The 18457-nt window shown below is 34.1% G+C and overlaps 3 protein-coding genes and 1 non-coding gene across 5 annotated transcripts; all 4 read right to left on the bottom strand.

Moving 5' to 3' along the window:
* Positions 1-464: 464 nt before the first annotated feature.
* LOC122279816 (peptidyl-prolyl cis-trans isomerase FKBP17-1, chloroplastic) lies at positions 465-4431 on the bottom strand. 2 transcript variants are annotated; one of them, XM_043090658.1, is made up of 5 exons: positions 4060-4431; positions 3118-3240; positions 2820-2847; positions 1338-1444; positions 465-853 (listed from the first exon to the last, which is right to left on the bottom strand). In XM_043090658.1, the coding sequence occupies exons 1-5, from the start codon at positions 4378-4380 to the stop codon at positions 731-733; spliced, it is 702 nt and encodes a 233-aa protein (XP_042946592.1). In that variant the 5' UTR covers positions 4381-4431; the 3' UTR covers positions 465-730. The 2 variants fall into 2 exon arrangements, with proteins under 2 accessions (XP_042946592.1, XP_042946593.1); XM_043090659.1 differs by lacking the exon at positions 2820-2847 and having other exon boundaries at positions 1338-1454; positions 4060-4427.
* A 36-nt stretch (positions 4432-4467) lies between these two features.
* TRNAK-UUU lies at positions 4468-4540 on the bottom strand. The gene has a single exon. It is a non-coding gene; the product is annotated as a tRNA-Lys (tRNA).
* A 324-nt stretch (positions 4541-4864) lies between these two features.
* LOC122278365 lies at positions 4865-5759 on the bottom strand. Its single transcript, XM_043088558.1, has 3 exons — positions 5420-5759; positions 5149-5324; positions 4865-5032 (listed from the first exon to the last, which is right to left on the bottom strand). Exons 1-3 carry the CDS (start codon positions 5757-5759, stop codon positions 4865-4867), a joined length of 684 nt encoding a protein of 227 aa, XP_042944492.1.
* A 340-nt stretch (positions 5760-6099) lies between these two features.
* Positions 6100-7411, bottom strand: LOC122278364. The gene is made up of 4 exons (XM_043088557.1): positions 7282-7411; positions 7049-7128; positions 6508-6966; positions 6100-6192 (listed from the first exon to the last, which is right to left on the bottom strand). The coding sequence occupies exons 1-4, from the start codon at positions 7409-7411 to the stop codon at positions 6100-6102; spliced, it is 762 nt and encodes a 253-aa protein (XP_042944491.1).
* Positions 7412-18457: the final 11046 nt, after the last annotated feature.

Raw genomic sequence — 18457 nt, 5'->3', positions numbered from 1 at the left:
TAATGTCACGTCATAAAATGGTGAGTAGTATTATTCATTGTATTGACAAATTTCAAACCATCAATCTCTACTCTCACGGTTTTCAAAATGGAATTAATGGGAAATGAGAAGGAGGGAACTCCGACCCAGAAAGTTGGGAGGAAGTGGTCTTTGCAACAAGATTTCTGTACATAACATTGTCTCTCTGAATGTGGCAGAGGCATAAGTCAAGTGTATGTGGTGTTAAATATGAAAATGAGGTTTGGAGAGTTGCACAGAAGAGAAAAATGAACGGATGATCAAACTTACTGTAACAACAGATAAGATGTCCGTCTGGCACCAAGTGATATATGATGCCCTCATATTGGACCCCCGAAGCCTGAAGCAAACCTGCATGCTCGGGCGCCAATGTACTTGTGATAAGTCTTGTAAAAAAGAACATTTTGGTAAGTAAAAAATCACCCCCAAAATCATATCCCATCATAGTGGAATAAACTATAAACTATCCATTTTGGTATTTGGACGTTGCCAATCAATCTGTACATTGCAGCTTTGACAAAATATGAGTCTTGCTAGGGACACGGGGTCAGTGTACACAGACCCTTGTACATGGGGTTGTGTCCCTAACATTTTTGACAAAATATTATACCTAGATCCTAGAGGCTGTCACAAGTCTGATTTCCAATCATGTAGAACAACATTGATAATAAGCTGGCACTGTAAAAAGCAAAGCTGTTTACAGTATTCTACTTCACTGATGCCTCAGACTGACCAACTCAATATCAAATATAAGAGTCCCCAATGTTGAGCCTTCTCCATTGGCAAGACGAGTTGGATTGAAAATGGTAGTAAACAGCCTCTGCCTGTCAAAATACTGAAAAGCAAAGGGGGCAAAAAGCAGGCACATTTCAATAAAATATCAGAAAATAGAGTTCATGCAAAGCCTATCCGCATTGCTTAGTGTACTGTTGTGTATATATAAATAACTTTACACTAGGTCATGTCATGAAAATGTTAATTCATCCTCTCAGTTTTTTCTACTGTGCACTACTCCAAACCTCATTTTTCATATTTAACATCATATACACGTAATGTCCTAAATCCAACTCTGTGAATCAATTTCATAATGTTTTTACATTTTATACTTTTTTAAAAAGGACACTTAATAGTTTGGGGGTGAAAACCAAGATAACATGTGGATATGATAACAAGCAAATAAGAAATAAGCATTCCCCCCCAAAGGAAAAGTTTGAGCCACTTTATGTACAAACATAGGAAAAGAAAAACATCTACCAGAACACCAATCAGCAAAAATAAAAGCGGTAAACACAGAATTTGGGAGAGAATAGAGGAAATACATTGGGTGGTATCGGCTCCTGTGAGGTGCTCTGATACCCTTGGGATGGAGGGATGACGACTCTACGAATACCACCTACTTTCATTGATCTCACAGCTGCTTCTATCCCTGAAATTACCTGCACATATATTAGATATATTGGTATAGAGAGCTTCTCTGTTTGCACAATAATTCGTTCAACCAAAATAGTCTAGAAGACGGAAAAGAAGGAAGTTACCGACAGTTTCATCAATCATGAATGTCCTATCACTTTACATGGCTACATATCATAAACTACTTTTTTTTTAATAACTCTATTCTAAGGCCTCTACACTACACACCATCGAAGACAGAAAAGAAGGAAGTTACTGACAGTTTCATCAATCATGAATGTCCTATCACTTTAGAATGGCTACATATCATAAACTACTTTTTTTTTTAATAACTCTATTCTAAGGCCTCTACACCACACACCATCCAAAGCAACTCTCTCTCTCTCTCTCTCTCTCTCTCTCTCTCTCTCTCTCTCTCTCTCTCTCTCTCTCTATATATATATATATATATTGGTACATATCATAAACTACTTGTATATACCATTCTTTTTAAAACCAATGTACAAAGCAACTTCTTCTCCACACATACAAACGCACACGCGCGCACACACGCACATATGGAGAGCAGGAATCCAGCCCTAGGCAAACAAGAAAGCGTGAAAGGGTCTTCCAGTGGTTTTCACTAGTGCCATACAACTATACCAACTCCTGCCACAATTCAACATCCACAATAGTGATATGCACACAATAAAGGCAGAGTTTCTCTCAAATAAAGGCAATATTGGCTTAACTTTATTTTATTCAGCAAATATACATAGAGAATATGAATGCTGATTTAACAGACAGCAATATCATTTAAGCATTCAGGGAGACAGCTACAAAGGTATGACAGCAAAAGCAGAATAAATGTTATGGAAATTCTTGTAGTGGAAATTGAATGACATTCCTAGATTTTTGTACAGACCTGTACAACTAATAAACAAATTGGAAGTCATCTTAAAATACCTCCTTCCCAGCTACAACAGCTGTGAGGCCCATCATCAGTTTCATCAATGATTAATAGTTTCTCCCAAAAGATTTAATTAACGGACAAAAGCACTTTACAAATTAGAAACATCATAAGCAAGTAAAAATCAATAGAAAAAAAATGTAAATTACACTTGGATACAAGAAACTATGAAAATGGAAGGGAAAAAAAAAAGATAAAGATAAAAAAAAACACCAACTCTTAAGCGTTTAATTTGAAATGGCCCTGTGAATCAGGCATGCTCAGCAACAATGAGTAGGGTCGGTGGTGATGAGGTATTGGGTAAAATGAGATGCCTTTGTGAGTGGGTGTGTGTGCCAGTGGAGAATGATAGGAGTGAGTACTTTGGCTTCCCTCTTCGGCTCTAAAGATTTGTTTTCATTTAATGCTCTGATTAGTAACAGGAAAAGAGAGGAGTACTTGCCTTTTGAAGTCATATCATGTTTTATAGCCTTCCTTGCAATCAAAAGATATATAAACAAATGGTAAGACAAAAGAAGAAATAATGATGCAGCCATATGCAACCATTTTATCTAGATTGCCACGAAAAAACAGAAGTCGTAATGCATGATACCACTCCTTTTCACTCACTGGGAACTTTTACGAGGAACAAAAGGGGGAAAAAAACAAACTTTGCGGATTCACCATAATCATATCTTACAATTATTAAATAAATGTCTCTACAAATGATAACTAATTTGAGTAATGATATCAGGACTTACTTTCCCAGAGCCTAGGAAAAACACAAATGGAATCGGTTCACCATTTTCATCTTTGTGATCATATGTTGAATCAAAGCGCCAACCTTGTTTTGCTGCCAATCTTCCATAGTAATGGACTGCAACCTTCACATTGAAACTCAAAAATTGATGGATTAATGGATGGTCTAGCATATCCTAATTTTCAATTTTACAGAAGATATATCTGAAGTCATAAAGATAAATACTCTACCGCTTGCATATCATACTATCAAAAAAATGCTGCAAAATGCAGGACTTCCGTCGTTGGAAACTTGGAGGTATGAAAAAATATATAGCAGTCATCATCCAATTGTTTTGGTCATAGGCTGCGATGGTCATGAGTCCGAATACACATACTGATTTACTTGTCAATTAAGTGCACCATTGTAAATTACATAGAGCCACAGTTCCAAAACTCATTGAAAGCCATGTGGCTCATGCAGGAGCAGATAAAAACAGATCAATGAGCTTGTAACTACATGTATACATGTAAGGTAAATAATCACGGTGAGAAGGACGGTATTTGGTGAATTAATATTGATAGTCTTTTCTATTGTAAATTGCTAGCTGACATTGGCTAAAGTCCGCACTAGAAAGTTCTGTAGCACTCTCACTGATTGTATCCACTTCCTGCCCCTTGTCAATTTCACAATTTTCCTTCCTTTACCACGCAAATCTTACATTTAATGGTTTAAGGTAACACAGCACGAAGTTAGTTGTTTGAGTGATGAGTCGCAGATAATACACAAAAATTTCTTATCACGTCCGCAGCGGATTTAGAAGATTTCAATATTTTCTATCACTTCAATCGGAGCCTTAGAATGAGCGAAAAACTGAATCAATGTTATGTAAGAGGTTTAAATTCAATATGACGTGTATAATTGGCCCGAATATGTTTATTAGAGAGAGAGAGAGAATAATGACCTGGTCGCCATTCCGCGGGACATCTCCGGAACCAAAGCGGAGGTCCAATACCTTAACGCCGCCTGAATTGGGGAGCTCGGAGAACTCCGATACGGCGGACTTTGAAGAAGAAGAAGCAGCAGAAGACGAGAAGACAAGTGTTGGGAAAGCAGTGGAGAATAGAGAGAGAGATAGAGCCGCTCTTCTACTTGTTGTTGGCGAAGATGAAGATGAAGATGAAGAAGAAACCAAGGTTGTAGCCGAGACCGCATTTGAGGGTGATTTTGGATGGCGGGGGAGAAGGGGAGATTGTACTGCCGCGGAACACTGAATCACCGTCATATCTTCAGCATACAGCTGCCTCTTAAATGAGTAAACCGAGGAGGGAGTGGATATGATGAATAAAATTTTTCCGTTTAAGTTTTAAAACGCCGTCTGTGGGATTCGAACCCACGACCACGTGGTTAAAAGCCACGCGCTCTACCGACTGAGCTAAGACGGCTTCTTTGGTATAGATTAGATGTTACTAATCTCTTAGTGCATGTTTGGGGTTGTAGTAGAAAATATTGCTTTTAACTTAAGGCTTATAGCTTAGAGCTTAACGTAATAAGCTCTACTATTAAAAAGCTATTTACTGTTTAGAATCCGTATGTCTAAAGTACTTTCAAATATATTAGATTTGTTTGGAAACGAATTTAAAAAGCACTTTTTGAGGTAAAAATGACACAAAAGGGTATATGCTTGATAGAAATAAAATATTATAATAAAATAACGACGAAAATAGTCTAATAGATTTTTCAGTAATTATAATGGAATAAAAATAACTTCAACCATGCATAAGTGAAATAGAAATATAGTCACGCTCAATATTAATAACATTTTCATTAGATATCTCCGATTGTTGCATGCTTGAGTAATTTTCTGCTTCTTCATCCTCCATGCTTCCAGGAGGTAGATAATCCTCGTCATCATCGTATGGCTTGAACTCAATATCCTTTAATGCATGAGTTCTAATAAAATTATGAATAGCCATAGACGCCACGATAATTTTAACTTATGATAAGGAAAATTTGGCATATGATCTAATATCTTCCATCTATTTTTCCAAACTCCAAATGTTCTCTCAATAGTGCATCTGAGCGACGAATGTGCATGATTAAATATTTCACGCATTCCCATTGGTCGAGGACCACGACGAAAATCTGGTAGATGATATCGTTCCCTTCTGTATGGCCCCATGTATTCGTTCATATGAGGATATCCAGCATCTACCAAGTAATATTTACCTGCATACAATTTAGGATAATAAATCAAAAGTAATATAAAAATCATTCAGTTATCTTATTAAAGTTCATTAATGTCATTCTTATTAAATTCAAACCTCTAGGTGGATGTGGAAAGTGCAATTCCTCCTTTCGAATAGCTTCCATAAAAATACGTGTATCATGTGCGGTACCTTCCCACCCAGCCCAAACAAAAGTGAAACGCATATGAAAATCACAAACTGCCATGATATTCTGAGTAGGTATGCCTTTTCTACCAATAAATGGAATTTGTTTTGTTGGAGATATAGTAACTGGCACATGGGTTCCATCAATAGCTTCAATGCAATCTTTAAAGTATGGCCAATATCGCTCATCTTCACGAATTTTTTTTGGAATATCCTTAAATTCCCTATTAATGGGGCTGATAATGTCGACTGCCATTCGTGAAACAGCCATTAATACACTATTAAAATGCCTACTAATAGTCTCTCCCGAATGTTGAATCTTTCTTGCGCCATTCTATTCCCGAACCTATGACCTAATGTAATCAAGAAAATTCCAACCATTTCTTCGATAGTTATGTTTCGAGTACTAGTTAAGTTATATTTTCCATTCAACTCTTTGCATAAAGTATGAAATACATCTTTTTCTATCCTAAATTGTTGATGACATCTATCATGATGACCATTTAGAATCTCCATAACAAACTTATGACCTATATGCAGAGAGGTCCTACAAGGTTCCTTGACCATATATGTTGTGTAATATTTAGAAGCCATCATTAATTGTAATGCTATCATAAAGTCAATATCATCCTCTTTTTCTTCTTTTTCACCATTATCGGCATCGCTTGTATATTCTTCAGTATCGTAACCATTATTCTCCATGTCTGTTAAATTCACAAAAATATGAAAAATAAATAAATAATAAAATAGCGCAATTTTAAGAACAAGCATCAATAAAAAAAAATTAATGGCTGTAAAAATTCGAACAAAATATATAATAAAAAAAATTTATTCTCAACAACCTCTAAAATAGTTCATTACAAAGCATTTAGAAAAGAAAATAATAACGAATCCCCAAAAATAAGATCATGATTGTCACTATTGATTTATTTATTTTTCATGCGTTTAATAAAATCAATCTGAAATGTTGGGTCCTTTAGGGCAATAAACATTTCTTTATGTGATTTCGTAAGGAGTACCTCACTTGCACCCCTAAAAAACTCATAGTCATTTTCTATCTCAGCTAACTCTCGTACAATAGCCATAACCTCATCAATGCTACGGCCAGGTTTATCAGAGGATGATGTTGTAACCCGCTTTTCAAGAACATCACAAAGACGTGTGAAATGTTGATCAAATATTTGAATTCCTCTTTTCCTTTTCCTATCTTGGATTGTAGGTGTAGCCCGTTTAGATTCTTTCGTCTGAGTGTCTAAATCTGCATGAATATCACCAGGTTCATCATCCGAGTCATCAATCTCTTCTACGTCTAACATCACATCGTTATCCTGATCAAATCTTACTACATCTTCAAAACCCAATCTAAAGGATGGGGCCCAAGCTCCCTCACCAGTGGCAGTTATACCCCTAAACATTATATCCAACTTGGAAATATGAGTCAAACCTGCATTCCGAAACTTAGCCGCTTCTGGAATTTCCTATATATGGGTGCAATGTAATCAGTAATAGTAAATATTAACTGATTATAAAGAAGAAAATAAATTGGTAAAAACATAGTACCTGTAACTTTTTTTCCCACCACTCATCCGTAGCGTCAATTGTCTTCTTCACCGAATCCCATCCAAGGCCAGTTTCCTTCCCTACCAATTTCGTCCAAATATTCCAATCCTTTTTTAAACTATCCCACTTATTCTTTAGTTGTTTATAGCAAAATTCTTTACCAATTTTTTCGCTAAACTTATTAACCACATTTTTCCACCCTATTTTATTAAAATGGGTTCCTGGACGATTACCAGCATAAATCTCACTAACACATATGTCTACATAATCCTCTAGCATTTTATCTGTCCAAATTAATCTCCCTGTCTGACTATCTTGCATTTGTGTAGCCGCAACAACATTGTTTTGATTTCTCTTAGACATGTTTGTTATATGCTGAAAAGTATAGAAGGAAATAAGTTAAGAGAAGCAATCTTTATAGCTTCCAGGTTTATCAAGAATTATACATATGGTACCATATGGTAGCAAAGGCGCAGTTATGCACTGTGAAGGAATGCAGACAATGAAGAATGCAGACAATGAACGAAGGAATGCAGACAATGAATTCCAATGTTCAGCACAGTCACTTTCTGACTCCGTTTTTACATTTAAAAATCAATTCATTTCATGTTTTAATCAACAGAACCATTTTTTTTTTATTTCGGCCATTGAAGACCAAATCTCACGTGTTGAAGCATCATTACGGAAATGTTTAAATGAGGAAGGAAAACAACCCCTTCATTGGGTAAATCTGGATGAAGATGAACGTGATGAGTTAGCCACATTTCTCTCTGGCACCTCCCAAAGTTTGCAAAGTGCAAAAGATGAATGTTTAGAGCAAAGGCCTTCAATGAAATGCTCTCTTTTGAAGAACCATGCTCAGAGAAAAGATGCAGACCTTAATTTGAATGCTGCCTCTGACAGAGATGCTAGTAGCATTGATAAGGATGGAAATCATGTCCTAAAGATAGAAGAAGACACACCTAAATTAAAAGGCTCCAAACCTATCTTTTGGAAGCAAAGGCGTGGGGAGTTTCCTCTGGCATGGGGGGCAGTATTTTTCAATCTCACTTAATGGCTACTGATATGGATCACTTAATGGCTACTGATATGGCTGCCGTGGTTGACTTCTTTCCATTCAATTTAATCAGTTTATATTTTCCTTTTTTTGGTAATCAAGTATCACTCTGATTCAACAAATTGATATATATATATATGTGTATATTTTATAATGGAAAATACTTCATTCATAACCAAAGAAAGTCAACAAAAGACAACTTACACAGCAGCATCTCTAACAAGACTTTAGAAAGCAGAAAATCTGGATATTGATACCATTATAGGAATTGTCAAGCAATTATACAGGGGATTTCGTGCATCATGAAGAAATAAAGATAAGTCAGAAGCAATATGACAACAATCCTAATGAAACATATTTCCCAGCAAATATAGACAGCCAGATCATAAAACATTTTCAAGTCGCAACCCCATTACACCAAAAAAATCAAAATATACAATTTAGAAAGAAAAAAAAGAAGAAGAAGCAACTCCAAACAAAAATAACAAATAATGAGGAAATAATACCAATCACTACGTACCTAGATTACAGCCGACTGTGAATGGATGATTATAACTCACTGTGCACAAATGACAATACCACCGAATGCATGCACACTCCACACAATTTGCAATACCACCGAATGGAAGATAAGGTTTTTTTTTTTTTTTTACACACTACCGAACTCAGTCATGGGTGTTGTATAAATAGAGCAGATACTTAAGAGTTTCAATAGATCAAAAATACGTGAGAATCAATCGGAATGGAAGTTAACAAAAATTTATTCATACCTTTCTTCACTTTTTTTTATGATGATAAAATCCAATCTAGAAAGTAGGTAGCTAACCCAATAAATCTGGAGACTTCTTTAAATTTTTAAAATCCAATCTTTGAGTAGGTAGCTGACCCAATAAATCTAGACACCTATCCAATACAATCTTCTTGCGCAGTCGGTTCCAATTTTCTCGAATTTTAGGAAAGTAAAGATAACCAACCGAGATGGTGATAAACATTTTCAACTCTGTTTTAGCTCCGCTGATGCTGTTTACGTTCATGGCTGTAAATTAACTCGTGCATCGGAGATGGTGATTCAGCGTCAAGAAGATACCAGCCAGCTCACGCTTTCGTAATAAGCTCTGTTTCTGTGTTCGACTCTGTTACCCCTTTTCTGGTAATTTTTCTGCCGTTGTTTAAACTCGGAATCATCCAAAAAAATTTGTTTGGATGCCGAGAAAATGTGGGAACATGAGAGACTCTTTTTTCAGAATTCGGAGGTGGGTGAAGGCGTGAGTAATCTTCTAAACTCTTTGGTTTGAAGGCGTGAAGGTCTTCAGAAAGTCTTGGACGTGAAGGCGTGATGGTCTTCTGCAAGTCTTCGGCGTGAAGATCTTCAGCTCCATCTGAAAGTCTTCGGCGTGAAGGTCTGCAGCTCCATCTAAAAGTTGAAGGCGTGAAAGTCTTTAGCTCCATCTGAAGTCTTCGGCGTGAAGGTCTTCAGCTCCATCTGGAAGTATTCGGCTAGAAGGTATTCTGAAGTCATCAACGTGAGGTCTTCGGAGGCCAAGAGAGACAGAGAAAGAGAGATAGGGAAGGGGGGCCTGGGAAGGGTAGTGGCAAAATTGTCGTTGTGGTAAAATAGTGAGGAGTATTTTGTAATATACATGTAACGAAAAATTAGGAGTTACTTTTTGTAAAGTGCTTCTAACAAAAAGCATCATTTTGATGCTTTTGTTGAAACGTATTTTTTTAGCTTTTTCTTATTTAAAAGTACTTTATTATAAAATTATCAAACATGTCAATTTTATTATTTAAGCACTTCAAACTATTTTAAAGCACTTTTTAAACTTTAAACCGCAACCCCAAACAAGCTCTTAACAAAATGTACTAGAACGTTGGACTTTTATAAAAGCACCAGTCCCCTAGGTTTTTGGGCTAAGTTGCATTTTAAGTTAAATTTAGTTTAGATAAAAATTAAAAGTTAAATAAAATATTATTATTATTTTAAAATTTAAAAAAATTAAATTTTTTATTATATTTTATATTAAAATTTGAGAAAATTATAATAATTAAATGAGATGAATTTAAAAACCAAACTGGCTAGTGTCAATGGGGTAACTTTTCGGTTCGATCGAAAGTTCGTCTCATCAATTTTGATGGACCTTTACTTATCGGTTTATTTGATTTACAAATTTTTTTTCCTTCTATTTTTTCACAGAATAATTAATAGAATTAAAATTAAGTAGTTTTTTTAATATTTTATATATAGTTAATAAATACTAAATAATTTTATTATATATCTGTTCAATAAATAAAAATTATATAATTAACTTATAGAATTATTATATAAAATAATATTATATATATAAATATTTAAATATATATATAGACAGTCTCAATTCGATTAAAAAATAAAACCATATCTTGAGATTGATTAATGCATCTTGGTCTGCTTTTCCTGTTTGAAATAATAGCGTTACGGTACCATATCGGCCATTAACACAAAATGTTTTTTTGAAAATGGAAATATGAAAAAGTTACAAAAATAAAAGCTTCTAGTTTGACCTAGTATTTTATATGAAAAATGCTTAATGCAATTGGCGTGTGTGATAGGTGCATAACTGTGTCCTATGTGGATTAGTGAAACAGTGAGTTTCATTCAACATCCTTCCCCTCTACTTCACTCGTTCCCCTTCTCTTCTTCCACGGAGCCTTTCATTTTCTCTCTCTTTCTTGTTCTCCACTCTCCTTCTCTCCTGCTCCTTCACCTTCTTCACTTCGTCTCCACCATCCTTCTTTCTAGCTCATTCACCTTCTCCTTCTCACCCTTCCTTTTCACAAAATTTGGTTCCGTGCTCTATCGCAAGCTAGTAAGTTCTGTTGGGACCAATAACCTGATTATAGTGCGTACAAAGAAAGTAGCTTTGGCCATGGGATTCTAGAGGTACTCTATCTCTCACACACACAAGCACATATTTAGATCCATGCGTAGTCTCCTGTTAAATTTTAGCATGGATGATTCTCTAAAAGCTTTGCTTTTACACCAGCAATGGATCTGAGATGAGAACAAAGTGATGAAAGATTATGTAAAAATTAATATCCACCCGTGGATTTTACTATGCACATGTAAAAGCTGTTTTTATGCATAGCGAAAGGTACTAAATACATATTTATTTTATAATTTATATATATGTGTGTTTATACATAATTTATTTATATATAGATTATTATTTTGAAATATAATTAATATATATATATATATATATATATATTTAATTAACTATCTCGAAACGATACTGGTATCGAAATATATCGTTCCAGTACCTTGACCGGTACGATATCTGATACGGTATTGAAAACATTGGTGCCAACACCAAAAAGTATTACACCTCTAGAACTAGTCATAATATAATTGGTAAAGTTCTAACCGAAATAAGCCTAACAATGAAGCTTCTAGGAAAACAATGGCACAAGTAGAGAAATTGAAAGAGTGGGTGAGATTCAAAGAATTGGAAGACCAAAAATTTTTAATTGAATTCCAACTGGTAGATGATAAAGAAAAAGTGCTTAGTGGAAGACCTTGGTGTTTTAATAGGAACCTAGTGACTTTACAAGAAGTGAATGAATATGATGTGCTTAACTCAATACAATTCAATCTAGAACTGTTATGGGTTCAACTTCATAGCTTGCCTCTTACAGTTATGTCTGAGGAATTGGGAAATCAATTTGGGAAATCCATTGGTCATGTTATTAGGGTAGATGTAGAATCTGAAGGCTCAGCGTGGAATAGATGCCTTAGAGTGAGAGTAGCTATTGATATTCATAAGCCTCTTCTGAGAGAACCTTGGCTGAGTTTTGAAGGGCATCAATACTGGATATCTTTCAAATATGAGAGACTACAATCCTTCTGTTTCCACTGTGGCATTTTATTCCATCAAGAAAAGGGATGCACAGGGCAGAGAACTGAGCAGACCAGAGAAGGAAGGAATATACAACAGTATGGGCATTGGTTTCGAGCACAACCTTTGAACACTAATATTTTTAACCAAATGAAGTATGGTGGTGCTACTATATATAATCAAAATCAAGAGAGGCAAGAGTCAGAGGATAGTGAGGATGGAGGGAAGGGAGTAAAGATAGAAAGAACTGAGGGAGTGGAGGTTATAAGGAGGAAATGAAGGAGCCTTTGATGGATCAGGCAACCAAAAAGGAAGAGAAAATTATGGAGAAGGTACACCTAGTGGAGACAGATGAGTTAACAAGAGTTAGTAAAGAGGGCCACATGGAAAAAGAAACTTACCAACCTGAAGTGAAAAGTCTGATAATAATTGAAAGTTTGACTATAGACAACACACCTGGAGAGACAGCTGCATTAATATACAACAATAAGGCTATGGAGGAGTCAAAACCAAAGGGGTCCACTTGGAAAAGAAGGGTCAAGGAAGCAAAATAAAACAAGCAACTTGACCCTGAAAATAAGACACAAAGCAGTAAAAAGAGAGAGGGAAATAAGAAGATGGGTGACATAGACGAATATGGGAAGAAAAAAAAAACTAATGATGAGTTGGAAGCTAACAATTTTCAAACTTAGTTGGTGGAGGCTACTGAGCAGCTCCATCAACAACAATGATGGGCCTCAGTTGGAACTATAAAGGACTTGAGAACCCTCATACAGTTTGAGAACTTCATCTATGGGTGAAAACAAAATGTCCCAAAGTGGTTTTTTATAATGGAAACTAAGTGTGGAAGAAGTGAGAAACTTAGTGAGCTTTGATAGAAGTTTTGTAGTTGAGGGTAGAGGCAAAAGTGGGGGTATTGCTTTTATGTGGAATAACATTGATGATTTCTCCTTAGAAACTTACTCACAACATCATATATCATTGTCTTATAAAAAGGATGATACCACTGAAGATCTACTAGTAACTGGGTTCTATGGAAATCATGTCACCTCTCAAAGGGAAAGCAATTGGCAGTTGCTGAGAATGCTTAAGCCTAACATAGATAGACCCTGGATCTGATTTATGGACTTTAATGAAGTGATGCTCCAACATGAAAAGAAAGGAGCAAATTTAAGGCCTTATATTCAAATGGAAACCTTTAGAGAGGTAGTGGAAAATTGTGGCCTGAGTGATCTAGGATATGATGGAACAAAATACACTTGGAATAATGGAAGGGAGGGAATTCAATTTACAAAGAAAAGACTAGATCGAGTTTTTGGACATCTAGCATGGATAAACCAGTTTTCTGAAACATGGGTCAATGCTCTTGCAGCACAATTATCTGACCATTGCACTCTAGTGTTCAACATGGGGAATGGAAGGAAGAGTAATAGGAGAGAAGGGGGAGGCAGAACAAAGATATTTAGATATGAAGCCAGCTAGGATCTAAGGGAGGAATGCAGTGGAATCATACATAACAGTTGGGTTCATAGTTCAGCCAGGCAGGGATCTCTTTTGATGGGAGTGCAAAATAAATTAAGAAATTGTAAGGAATACTTAAGTCAGTGGAAAAAGACCTCACTAGACAAGCAAAGAAAACATACACAAGGCAAACTCAACATGATCTCAAAGATGTAGGAAGAAAATAATGGAGAGTTGACAATAGCTGTAAAACAAATGCAAAAGGAGGTAGAGGATCTATTAGAAGTAGACAACATAAAGTGAAAACAAAGAGCCAAATAGATGTGGCTAAAAAATGGAGATAGAAATACTAAATTTTTCCATAGATCTGTAAGTTAGAGAAAAAAAGCCAATGTGATTTAGAACATTATAAGGGGAGATGGAAGTGTGGCATGCAGCAGGGAAGATATCTCAAACATATTTAACAGACACTACAAGAGTCTTTTCTCAACCTCTCAACCTGATAAGATTACTGATTGCTTGAAGTATGTAGAGAAGATAGTGGATGAACACATGAACAGACATCTAACAAAAGAATTCACTGCAGAGAAGGTAAGGACAACTTTATTTCAAACAAACCCATTAGGATCTCCTGGTCCTGATGGATTCTCAGCAGTATTTTTTCAAAATCACTGGGATATAGTGGGAGAAGATGTAACCAAAGATGTCCTAGAAGCTCTCAATGCTGAATGGGACATGTCCTGCATTAATGAGACCTACATAGTACTCATCCCTAAGGTAAACAAGGCCCAATCAGTGACTGAATTTAGACCAATACCCTTATGTAATGTTATCTACAAGCTAGTTTCTAAAGTCATAGTAAACAGGCTCAAGTTAATCTTGCATCAAATCATTTCCCCTACTCAAAGTGCATTTGTACCTGGAAGGTTAATACTTGATAATGTGATTGTGGTGTTTGAAGCTATGCATTCCATAAGCACAAAAGTTAAGGAGCAACAAGGCTTTATGTCATTGAAGCTAGACATGAGTAAAGCTTATGATAGGGTGGAATGGAGTTTTTTGAGTGCAGTAATGGAAAAGATGAGATTCAATTCAAGATGGATTGGTTTGGTGATGAGATGTATCTCAACAATCTCATATTCAATTCTCATCAATGGAAATCCTTAGCCTTAATTGGTTCCAACCAACAAGAAGACTAAGATAGGGAGACTCCTTGTCTCCCTATCTTTTTATACTTGTAGCTGAGGTATTAAGCTCACTTATGCACCAAGCTGAAGCTTCAAAGCATATCCATGGGATCCAATTAGGAAAAGGCAGATTAAGCATCAACTATTTATTCTTTGCAGATGATAGTCTGCTGTTTTGCCGTACAAGTGTAGTGGAGTGAGCTAAGATAATTGAACTACTTAACCTGTATGAAAAGGGCTCTGGACAGAAACTCAGCAAGGAAAAAACATCCATTTATTTCAATGCAAACACCAAAAGAATGACCAGAGATTACATCTTTGGCATGGCTGGTTTCAGAGCTACTTTAAGATATGAGAAATATCTTGGCTTACTTGCTCTTTTAGGCAAATCAAGAGTTTGGGCTTTCAAAGGGATACTGGATAGAGTTAGAAGTTGAGTGAGTAACTGGAAAAATAAATTGCTATCATAAGCTAGAAATGAGGTGTTACTTAAGGCAATCATTCAAGCTCTACCTACATACTGCATGCGAGTCCTTAAATTGCCTGAGAATCTTCTAAGAGAACTCAATAGAGTAATGCACAACTTTTGGTGGGGACAACAACAAGGGGAAAGGAAGACACGCTGGGTTTCTTAGCAACAAATGGGAAAGGCAAAAAATGAAGGAGATGTGGGATTTAGAAATTTTGAGAGCTTTAATAATGCCCTATTAGCTAAACAAGCTTGGAGGATTCTGCAAGAACCCCTTTCACTGGCATCTCAGGTTCTTAGAGTAAAATACTTCCCAAAAACAGATTTCATGAATGTTAAAGTGGGTGCCAGACCCTTTTTTATATGGAGGAGCATATGCTCAGTAAGACACTTGATTGAAAAGGGCACCATTTCAAGTATTGGCAATGGCCAGAACACACTCATATGAAAGGATAGGCAGCTGCCCATTCCCTCAAGTTACAAGGTCCAATTTGCAATACATGGTCTGCCAGGAGATGCAAATGTAGCTAGCCTTATAAACAATATAGAGAGGGAATGGAAAATGGAATTGGTGAGGGAGGTCTTTGGAAAGGATGAAGCTGAACCAATCCAAAAGATTCCTATTAGTTTAACTGGTGCAGATGATAGGCTAATATGGCAAGGCATTAAAGATGGGGGGTTCACTGTGAAGAGTGCTTACTATCTTCAAAATGAGCTAAATGCTATGATGTTTGGGCAATCTTCTTTGGTTACTAAAAAGAAAATAGATTGGACTAAATGTTGGAGGCTTAAAATCCCAAATGCAGTGAAGACTTTTATGTGGAGAGCTTGTCTCAACTCTTGGCCCACAAGACTAAACCTTGTTAAGAAGCGGATTTGTAAATCTCCAAAGTGCCATGTGTGTCTGTGTGAAGATGAAACAGTGATCCATATATTATGGAACTGCTCCTCTGCAATGGATGTGTGGAGCCAAGGCTCTTCTGGTTTGCAAAAGTGCTCAATCAGATTATAAAATTTCAGTGACTTAGTAGATGCTCTAAACTCTAGTTATGATCTAGAGACTGTGAAATTATTTGTTATTATAGCTAGAGGCATTTGGCTGAGGAGAAACCTATTTATCTTTGAGAACTCCTTCACTCATCTGATAGCCTGGTTCAGATTGCAAAGAATTCCCTCCTAGATTTCAGAGATGCTCAACAAAAGTCTCAGGTGTCTCCTTGTGAGAAGGCACAGGCATATGGAATCCTCCTCTACCAAGTGTGATCAAGTTAAACTGGGATGCAAGTCTGAGTGCTAGTAATGGAAGGGTAGGTTTTGGTATCGTGGCTCGTGAGTATCAAGGCAGAATTTTGGCACATAAAAAATTCTCAAAACCGAGCTTTTTTTACCCCTTACTTGCAGAAGCTCAATGAGCTCTATATGCTGCAAAGTTGTCCATTGACTTAGGATACAGTTCAGTCATTTTAGAAAGGGATTCTCACTCAATAATAAAAGGACTTATGCAACATCAAACTAGATGGGATAGAGTGTGTATGATCCTTAGTGATACAAAGAGGAAACTTTTCTGTTTAGTTAGCTGGAATGCAACCTTTGTAAAAAAAAATGGTAATGCTTATGCGCACACACTTGCAAAAGCAGCACTATCTCTTCCTGATGGCATAGTTGATCTGGCTATTAATCCAAATCTCCTACAATCTGTAACTCTTCTTTAAGTTCAATGAAACTTACAAGATTTTTTTTTAAAAAAAAAAGTATCAAATCATTCATATTACTTTAATTAAATTAAAAATATTAATATTTTGTTATAAAAAAAATGATAAATTATATTAATTGATTTAAAGTAAGTTGTAAAATAAATATAAAAAAAATTAGAGAGGTATATTGTCCTTGTAAATTAAGAAAAAAAAAAGAAATAATGATAGTATTGCAACTAGTTTACCACCGGTTCACAACTTAGATATTAAAAGAGTTTAAAAAATTAATAAACTAATTATGTAAATTAGTTTTTATAATTTTATAAAGTAAAATACCACTTTAACTCTCTCAATATTATTTTTTAAAATTATCATTAGAATATTTTATTTATTTTCATTTAATTTTTTTACTTAGTAGTTAAAAAAATGATTCTTAAGAAAGTTATATGTATTTTTTAATTTTTTTTATTAGTTAAAGATGTTAAAAAAATATTTAAAATAAAATAGTAAAAAAGAAATAATTTATCAATTTTATTAATTATAAAATGATACAATTGTAAAATAATTTTATTATCTCAGTTATAAACCAGTACGAAGGTATCATTGTCCAAAAATAAAATGGTCGTGTCAGAACATTCACATTGGCTTGGTCAAATTAGATGCTTAACCAAATTTTACATAATTTGGCTAAAAAATTCTTCACATTGGATTGGACAAATTTAAAATAATTTAAACTTTTGCTATAGTGGTTGGCTAAAGATGGAAGACCACTACTCATTCATCAAATATTAAAATATTAATTTATCATTCCAAACAAATAAATTAAATTAATTAGAATATAATTAACATTTAACATTTAGAATATAATTATTATTAACATTTAATAATATTTTTTAATATTAATTGAATATAATATAATTATTATTAACATTTAACAATACTTTTTTTAATATTAATTTAATTAGAATATAATTACTATTAGCATTTAATAATACTTTTTTGTAATATTAATATAATATAATATAATTATAATTATTATTAACATTTAATAATACTTTTTTAAATATTAATTTAATTAGAATATAATTACTATTAACATTTAATAATACTTTTTTAATATTAATTTAATTAGAATATAATTACTATTAACATTTAATAATATTTTTTTTAATATTAATTTAATATAATATAATTATTATTAACATTTAATAATACTTTTTCTAATATTAATTTAATTAGAATATAATTATTATTAACATTTAATAATACTTTTTTAAATATTAATTTAATTAGAATATAATTACTATTAACATTTAATAATACTTTTTTAATATTAATTTAATTAGAATATAATTACTATTAACATTTAATAATATTTTTTTTAGTATTAATTTAATATAATATAATTATTATTAACATTTAATAATACTTTTTCTAATATTAATTTAATTAGAATATAATTATTATTAACATTTAATAATACTTTTTTTAATATTAATCTAATTAGAATATAATTATTATTAACATTTAATTGATAGAATTACAAAATGTGAGAAAATAAATTAAATAAAAAATTTATTAATTTAATAATATTTTATTATTATATAGAGAATAAATAACTAATCTAATATAGAAATTAAATTTTAATAAAATAAGTAAATGTATA

The sequence above is a fragment of the Carya illinoinensis genome, chromosome 10 (genome assembly GCF_018687715.1).
Source record: "Carya illinoinensis cultivar Pawnee chromosome 10, C.illinoinensisPawnee_v1, whole genome shotgun sequence".
NCBI lineage: Eukaryota > Viridiplantae > Streptophyta > Magnoliopsida > Fagales > Juglandaceae > Carya > Carya illinoinensis.
Note: the sequence above shows the minus strand (reverse complement) of the source record. Positions and strands in the feature narration are given on the sequence as shown.